The sequence below is a fragment of the Aptenodytes forsteri genome, unplaced genomic scaffold (assembly GCF_000699145.1).
Source record: "Aptenodytes forsteri isolate BGI_AS27 unplaced genomic scaffold, ASM69914v1 Scaffold166, whole genome shotgun sequence".
NCBI classification, from domain to species: domain Eukaryota; kingdom Metazoa; phylum Chordata; class Aves; order Sphenisciformes; family Spheniscidae; genus Aptenodytes; species Aptenodytes forsteri.
Genome location: NW_008796110.1, coordinates 3,658,104 through 3,667,146, shown reverse-complemented (window position 1 = coordinate 3,667,146; position 9,043 = coordinate 3,658,104). Strand labels below are relative to the sequence as shown.

At 39.0% G+C, this 9,043-nt stretch overlaps 1 protein-coding gene across 1 annotated transcript in view; it reads right to left on the bottom strand.

Moving 5' to 3' along the window:
* ATP6AP1 (ATPase H+ transporting accessory protein 1) overlaps positions 1 to 9,043 on the bottom strand; it is a 59,655-nt gene that overhangs the window by 37,309 nt on the left and 13,303 nt on the right. Inside the window, exons 4-5 of the mRNA XM_009286800.2 lie at positions 4,887 to 5,080; positions 3,794 to 3,837 (exon numbers count right to left, since the gene is read on the bottom strand). Of these exons, the coding sequence (XP_009285075.1) occupies positions 3,794 to 3,837; positions 4,887 to 5,080 (238 nt within the window). The remainder of the gene's footprint in view (positions 1 to 3,793; positions 3,838 to 4,886; positions 5,081 to 9,043) is intronic.

The following is a 9,043-nucleotide window of genomic DNA, read 5'->3' as shown; positions in this document are numbered from 1 at the left end:
TGTCGACCGCACCACTCAGCTTGGTGTCATCTGCAAACTTGCTGAGGGTGCACTCGATCCCACTGTCCATGTCATTGATGAAGATATTAAACAGTACCGGTCCCAATACGGACCCCTGTGGGACGCCACTCGTCACCAATCTCCATTTGGACATTGAGCCTATATTATTATCCTTTTTAACCTCTTCTATTTACAGTGATTGTGGTCTCCTGGCTAAGGAAAATGTTTAGCTTTTGTAAAAATGCAAGCATTGTTTTTTCTGCAGAGTTTTAATCAAATTGATTTCCTCATATCAGTCAAGAATCATAGCTATGTAAATTTTCATTCTAAAAAATTATTGCTAAAAAGATCTACTATAAGAAACGGACTTCCTCAGAAAAACAACTGCTTATATACAACTACTGTAATTATATTGGGTGTGGAGGTCCAAGACATTACATAATGTATATTTTGTATTCTATATGCACAGAGTGCAACTCACTGGAAATTCTCAGCAGCCTCAGCTAAAATTTTCGGAAGAAAAAAATAATACATAGAAAAATGCATAGATTGTCTTTGGTTTTTCTTTCATTAAAGCAATCGATTGCTTTCTGAAATAACACGTTATTTGCATTTCACTTCAGTAAGGAGCTACATGTAACTATAGTTACCAGTCACATCTATAGCTCTTGCCTTTGGGAAGATTCTAGAGGCAATTCCTTCATTCAGAGAAGCTGCTGTGAACACCCTTATGACAACAGAGTCGATACACATCTCTGCCTGTGATCAAAACTCTACCTTGCTTATGAAGTATTTGCAAATTCTCCAAGGAAAAGGGCCCAGATTGTCCACCATATTTTAGAGCACCTAAATTACATGCCTACATGGGAACATTAGTCATCCCAGGCTCTTTCTTTAATGGAACAAGAGGCATGTCCAGATGGTGATATTGATGTTAGAGTGATTTTAGAGTGGTTCCACTGAAGTTTTTTTTTCATTTTAGATAGCATGGATCAAGGAAACACTACGTAGATCTATGAATGCAAAACAGTTTGTCTAGGATAACACCTTCCAATTAGCATAGCTGCCTGCATCTATGCCCTGGTGGAAGGATTAAACCTTTTTAACTCATTGAAGACACATCCCTTGAATTTCACCAGGGAGTGCTGGATTAGTACTATTATTATTTTCTAATCTACCTTAATTTCTTTGTGTGATTTTACACATGGATGGAAGGGATGGAAGAAATTAACTGAGAAGAAATATTCTGGAAGGAGAAAAGTAAAAAGAAAGGAAGAGTATAAACTATGAACAAGAGAGAAAAAAACAGAAAAGAGCAAGACGAGGGGGAAAAATAGGAGAGAAGAGAAAGAGCGGAAAGAGGAATGCACTGAAAATCAGAGTGGAAAAGGAATATACGCAATAGCAATTAAAGAGCCTCATTTTATGCAGATGGAGTCATAGGCAGCTTTGCCATTGATTTTGAGGTATGCTGGATCCAGCAGGTAAGACTGACATGGCAGAATGCAACCTTCTCCTGAGCAGAGAAACATTTGGAAAACTGGCAAAAACTGAGTAATAATGTCAAACTCTACCTCATGCAAAAGAAAGAAAGAAGAAATACTGAAAAGAAGCATAAAGAAAACAGTTGTCTGAATCCCGTGAAACTTGAGCAGATTTGGATTCTGAATTCCAGTTTGGATTTCATAATGAGCCTCATTTTAATAACGTGCTAAAAACCTCTGCTTACTCCAGCTTCTAGATATTTCAGAACAGCACATTTCCCTTGGGCAGAATCTGAGCCCATTTGTTCTGTCTTACAGAGCTTCCTGTCTGCAGCGAGTAAAACAGCAGGAGAGATTTCTCTGACATTTTATTACATCAGATTTTAAAACCCTCTACAGCGGAAAGGAAAGAGGTTGCTGTGGCAAACATAAGAGGCTTTGTGAACTTCCAGGCAGCCTACTACAGGTCTGCAGTGTTTTTCTATGGGTTTACTGTGGATACTGAAAAAAAAAATTACAAGCAATATTTATGGGTTAACAATTCTCTTGTCACGTTGCAGGTATGTGACAAACAGTATTTTTTGTTACTTACCCAGTAGGATCTAGCAGCAGTCCCTCCATAACAAACACCAATAACTCATGACCTTGCAAGCAGTTCTGGCCTTGAAGGGTCTCCTGACAGCAATAGTTGGCAAATGACTGTGACTGTGCTGCAAACAGTACCTAGACACCTAGACCTGCTGGAGCCCAGATTGCATGACTTGGAAGACTGTGTTTGGGACACTTATCTACTACTTTTGGAATGACTCTCTTCCGACTCTCTCCCATCTGCTGCACAGACCTTCAGTGGAATAATGTTAAGGAAGTGTGGCTCAGTAACTTCCATTTGAATTAAAACTTCCTGCTGACATTATTTTCAGGTTTTATTCAGCAATGCATTGAGCGGCTGCTTTGGCAAATGAACCAGAAGGTGAGGATTCAGCCCACGCTCCCACTTTTCTAGGGCACAGCTGAGACGCAGAACACTAAGTGCAGATTTTGCACTTGGCCATACAAAGTGGCACACCTTCCCGGATCCACACACCTTTTTCCTGATAACAGCTAGTTGACACTAACTGGAAAGTCAGTATAGCCTGTTCCTCCATCATCCCACAGGTCCCCCGTTAACTTTGCTGTTCCAAAACAAAGTGGCCTTAGACAGGGTTTGGGAAGCTTATTCTTGAGTTTGTGCAGCTGATGAAAGAAGTGTCCCATAAAGAAAAAGCTAATGTTTAGCCAAGGCTAACATTAAGCCAAGGCTTTTCCTATCTAATATGCCCTGGGGAAAAGAAAAGAGAACTAAACAACTCCTCTGCAATTCAGAGATGGAAATCCAGCTGCTTATTTCAGTATAAAAACCACACTCACTTTGGAGTAGTGCAAAAACAAAGAGAAAAGGACACACCACTGATTTCAGTACTGAAGTATTTTCCCCTGATTTTCAAATCTGTTTCTGATTTTACACCCCCAGCTCTGGGCACAAACAGTCAAAGGCACTAAGGACACTGTTTAATTATCAGCCCACTACACTACATTACACTACACTACAATGTATGTCCCTGAAACTATGACTACAGTGATTTGCAGACTTTATAACTCGATCTCTAATTTAGAGTAGTCAGCGAAAGCCCTGCAAAAAAACAGATGCCTCTCAGTGCCTCTCTGGTGTATGGCACCTCTTTTTCAGCCAGATGCTAGGCAAGAAAAGTTTTATTATAGTGTTATATGGAGAGATTCAACTTTAACAAGTAGTCTTTAATAGCTGCAAAACCAATAAAAGACTCTAAAATCAAATGCTGTGGAAGGGGATCAGTATTGTTTTACAAAGATTAGAAAAACATTTCCTATTCATTCAGACACCCTCTGTTGAGACCAAGACCTTTGAACTGCTGGATGAGCCCGACACCTCCAGCTGCCGGTGTGCGAGGTGAGATCCAAGGAGGTAGACCAAGCCACACAGAGATGCAGGTTCGTACTCTGAACTGGGAGGATCTCAGAGCATGAGCAAAGGCCCATGCCTGAAGCAGAGGTGAATTATCATTACATTTCAGGTCACAGAGCTGTATCCATTTTGGTGGATTTTGAATCAGACACTCAGTACTTCAACACTATGATAAATGACTGCTTATAAGTACTGTAGATGGGGGGAAAGAAAACCTTTAAATAGTAGTATTACAGCAAAACCCAGGAACTAGAGAATACATTCTACTCAAATGAAAACACAGACTTAAATGATGAAACGTTAGTTATAGCTTGGTCATATTGCTTACCATTTTCAGCAATTGCTTCCAGGGTGGAAATCTCATTTAAACCACTACAAAAAGAGTGTGAGAAAAATAATTAAAAATCTTTTCTAGGCAAGAACAATGTGAACCAGAAACATACAAAGATATTGACTAGTAAAAGGATTAGTCAGCATCCGTCCATTATTCTCTCATCTCCTCCTTATGACCCTTTTCTTCTGCAAAGCCATTAATAGTACACGGATCACACCTTTGGCTGATTCCTCAAACCCCTCAAACTTCCTTAGCTGCAGAGAAGCCAGACTACTGATGTTATTTTGACCAATATCTGCGCAGCTTTCTTTTCATTTGGTGTTGGCCCCTTGTCTATCATTTGTACATGAGCTCCTTAAAATGGGTATCATGTCTTTTTTTGTGTAGTGATGTGGTAGCTATAACTGCACTTCCGTAGGACCCATTGATACATGCACCACATGTACAAATGCCCAAGTAACAGGCTAGGAAGAAGAAGGAGCAGGAGAAGCTGAGCAGAGGGACTCAATACACCCATGCCTTATATTTTCTAAATATACATTCACATGATGGAACAGTCTCTCTCTACCTCCATTAGATCACAGTTGTCATAGCCCTGGAAACATGAAGAAATATAGCCCTCCTCTTCCTTCTAGAGTGATGAAAACCAGTCTCTATTCATATTAACCTCGGGTTTCTCTGTATGTTTATTTGCTTGCTTATTTATCCTGCCAGTTTTTTTGACCCCTGGAATGCCTTCTAGCAATTAATTCTGCAGGTTAATCATGTGTTGCATAAAATAATTCAGCCTTTCTGCTAAAAGTGTGTTGCCATTTAGTTTTATTAGTTGTCCCTTTGTTCTCATATAATGAGGCAGACAAAATAGGAATGCCTGACTGACTTTCTCAACATAATTCATCTCTTACACCTGGTAAGCTCATCAGGGGACTTTAAAAAACACCAAGTTCACCCTTGCAAGAAAAACAACTTTGCTAACCCTCTAAGCTTCCACTTTGGTTTTTAAATTTCCTGAATAGAAGTGACATTTTCAAAAGATTTAAAAATCATGCTCACATGTGGGTCAGTTTTGTTTGTGACAAGCTCCTACCTGACAAGTGGTTGTAGCTGAATCACCAGAAAGTTTGGTTCAGATGTATTCACTTCCAGCTGAGAAACATCGAGATTAGTTATGTTTGTTAACTTCCAATCTCCTGACTCCTGAAGAAAGCTCAGAAGATACCTGGTAGCCTCACAGTCAACAGCTGGCAAAACTAAAGATGAAGGAGAAGACTGAAGAATTTCCTGTAATAAATTTATTAACAGTTTATTTACTTGCATAATAATTAAACACAAACTTTTTTATATATCCTTAATTTAATATTCAAGGTGAGGAACCACCATGGTAAACACTATGTGAGTTCTCACCAGCCTGACGCCGGCTGCAGGCTGCTCCTGGAAAGGGGCAGTGTAGGGACACTTGTGTTGCTCTTATTCCTGCACCCTCTTGGGGCAAGCTTAAGGCACTCAGTGACACCAAATTCTTACTGTCCTTTCCACACGTGTGGTGGAAGACGAGAGACAGATGATATAGAAGTTCTCAAGCTAAGAATGTATTGGAGAGACAGGTTATGAACGCTGCCAGAAGCAAGGCTCATCAGACCACCATCTAACTAAATGCCCTCAGAGGTGAGAAGGATCAATGTCAGACACACCTCGAGCTCCAGCAGCTCTATTCAGTACGGAGTCACACTTTGCATAATAAGTATCCTTCCTTTGTGTACATCCTGGCGGTACAGCACACAGTACAGACAAGTGTCTAATCTGTAACTATTAATTAAAACAAGCTTACATGTTTCAGGATCTACAGAGCCTCCAGACACACACAAACTTCATGTCATGTACTTTCTGTCTTTCTACTCAAAATACAAATTATAAGGCTCAGGCTGAACAGGTTCAGATAATGAAGCGTCAGGGTATCTATCACTTTATTTATAATTCTCATAGCTGAATTTCTGATGAAAATACTTGAGTGAAGTGCATTTAAAAACATTCTCGTTCTATGAATTTGAAACCTGCATAGTCAAAAAACTTCCTTTCCAAAGGTTTTTCTTGGTAATAAAATTAACTTGAAATATTCAGGGAAAGAAAATGCAAGATGGAGACTTGAGAATGGTCAAAATTAATGTACCCCAAATTTAACGTGAATATTTGAAGATATTTTTTCACTGAGTCCTAGTTTACAACTTAACTTTGCTTTCCCATTTTCTACATTTAAGTCTGGATTGAGTCTGTCACTTGATCCAACACTCAGATATTCAAGTTGTTATAGACTCTCTCTCCCCCTCTAACTGATGCAAGTGTTGTAGTGTTGCTAACACTTTTCTCCTCCTACTTTTTTTCCTTTTTGTCTGTTCTCTGACTGCCTACCGCTTTTCTGACCTGCTCTGGCTCTTTCTAATTGCTCACATGTTTTCCTTCCTAGGCAAAGGCTAGTTATTTTCATGTTTCTATAGATGCTCATAAGGGAGGATTATGCAGTATTGTCTGATTTGCCAGACTGATAGAAAAATAACTGCATAAATTAAAATGGAGCGGAAAGCACTCATCTGGTTCACAGGTCTTCAAGTAGTGTTTTTAGCACTGCCAAGAAGGAAAGGATGATACATTTCATTTTGGTTTGTTTGTATATATGAATTTAGAGCTAAAATTCTGAGCAATAGTCGATTATTTTATTTTATTTTCAGTATTTTAATCCCTTGCCTCCTAGCAGCAGCCAGAATGGCAGCAGCCACTTCTTCAGAGGATATATATTAAGCAGATTACTCATTTATTGTAGAATAAGATATAAAATGCATCATTACTGAGTAATATCTGAATTGTGCCTCTGTTCCTAACCAATCCTGCACTGCCATCTGTCTCAGCTTCCAGCCACTGGTACTCAACTGTTTTCCATCCGAAGGGCAGACACAGCTGGATATCTACTCATTAGCCTCAGATCGCTATTCTGATCCCATGCCTCTTGTTTGTCCTTCTTGACATTTGGCCACTGCACACTTGTCTTTACAATACCCATATGTTGCTTTAGGCATTTTAGGATTTCAACTACCATGCATGTTCAAAACATGAGAACTCCAAAGGAGAGTGGAGAATGAAGAGGACTACTGAGAAACACTTGATTTTGCATTCTGCTGAAGGACTAAACAAAGAGGTACAACCACACAGTAGCTAGGAGAGGGAGAGGGACAGGGAAAGGGAAAGGGAACAGGAAGAGAAAAAGGAAAGGGAAAAGGAAAGGGAAGAAAACCTTCTATTGAGCTGTTGGACTGATAGCAGAACTTCCTACATTAAATGCCAGAATCTATAACCTGTCTATGGGCAGCTTACTCTGATTATGAGTACATTTACTTTCTTTAGTGTCCCCCAAAGCACCTCTCCTGAGTGAAATATTACAAGAAACTTCACTCTTGGATTATATATACTGCTGTTTAGGTTTTTTTTGAAGGTAGGTGTGGGATGACTCTGTCCACATTTCTAGCCATCCTGAAGCCAAGTAGCTGCACTATGATAAAGCTGTGCTTGTACTTACTTGCCCAGCTCTGGTTTCAGTGTTACGTTAACTGGGTTGATATTACACCTAAGCAATTTGAAGCTGGAATGGAGTAAATTTAGGTCTATCATTAAAAATCTATTGTTAAAATCTTTGTTAAAAAATCATGCATCTATCTATAAAAGATTATGTAGGTGTACTCATTGTTCTGAACTGGTTTATGTTTGGCATCAAAGCTGATAGTCCTATAATAAAAATAATAGTTGGGAAAAAGGCTCCTGTGTTGGCTCTGAAAATATCTGGGAACATATACCCAAAGTAGGCAGGCTCTTCCATGTAAAAGAGATCTTTTAAATCTTCATCTTTTACCTGTGAGTATGTCATTTAAAATATTAAAGTTTTGTATTTATTTTCTACAGCATTTTTCAATAGGTTATCCATAAAAAAGAAAAATCTATTCAAACAGATTTGGAAGCACATCTGTTTCTCCACACAGTGAGAACTGTAAAGAAAATTATTATTGTTGCATTTTAACTTTCCAATTACTATTAATCTTACAGACTTTTACACCATACCTGTGTTCTCCGAATGTATGCATAAAGCTATATATTATGATTTTAATGAAAATTGATCTGATGTACTTTAGCTGATAAAATATGTTGCAGCTACAGAAAGTATTGTTGAACAAACCCCCATACCACTGTAATGTACGGTGGCAAACATGATACCCGATTTTTTTTCAAGAGTTACAGACAGATCCGAGGAACTATAGAGAAGCAAACCTGAAGTCCAAGAATGGGAGAAACTATTCCAAAGAATAAATACAAGAACAAGGAAGGATTATATACTGGGAAAAAGCTGACATGGTTTTTGCAAAAAGAAGTTGTACCTCACAATTCTGCTGAAAATCTCTGAAGGAGTCAACAGGCATGTACGGCAGGGAGCTCTAGCTGATACGCTGTACCTGGATCCACAAAAGGCACTCGGCAGAGTCTTGAAGCAAAGACTCCTAAAGAAACCAACCTGCTTTAGCGTGAGAGAGGCAGTCTTCACGTGGAGGTAGGTAAAGGATAGATAAAGAGTAAGTAAAGAGACAGCAAGCAAGGGGTAGAAAAAAGTATCTGTTTCTGCCCTAGGACTGTTCTCTTCTATATGTTCATAAATTATCTGGTAAAAAAGCATAAATATTGAGCTAATGAAATCTGCTGATTACGCTGAATTATTCAAGATAGTAAAGGCAAAGGCTGATGAATTGCAGAAGCAACTTCTGGTACAACCTCTTGGATAACAAAGTAACTGATGAGATTCAATGTAAATTGATTTTAGCAGAGCACAGGGGGAGAAAAAACCCACTAATTTTATGTACACAATAATAGATAATAGACTCAGAACTGAGTGTTACCCTTCAGTAATGAAACCTTAAGAGGCACAACAGCTCTTTGAAAATGTCAATTAGAATCACAGAATCATAGAATCATTTAGGTTGGAAAAGACCTCTAAGATCATAAAGTCCAACAATTAACCTAGCACTGCCAAGCCCACCACTAAACCATGTCCCTAAGCACCACATCTACACATCTTTTAAATACCTCCAGGGATGGGGACTCAACCACTTCCCTGGGCAGCCTGTGCCAATGCTTGACAACCCTTTCAGTGAAGAAATTTTTCCTAATATCCAATCTAAACCTCCCCTGGTGCAACTTGAGGCCGTGTCCTTC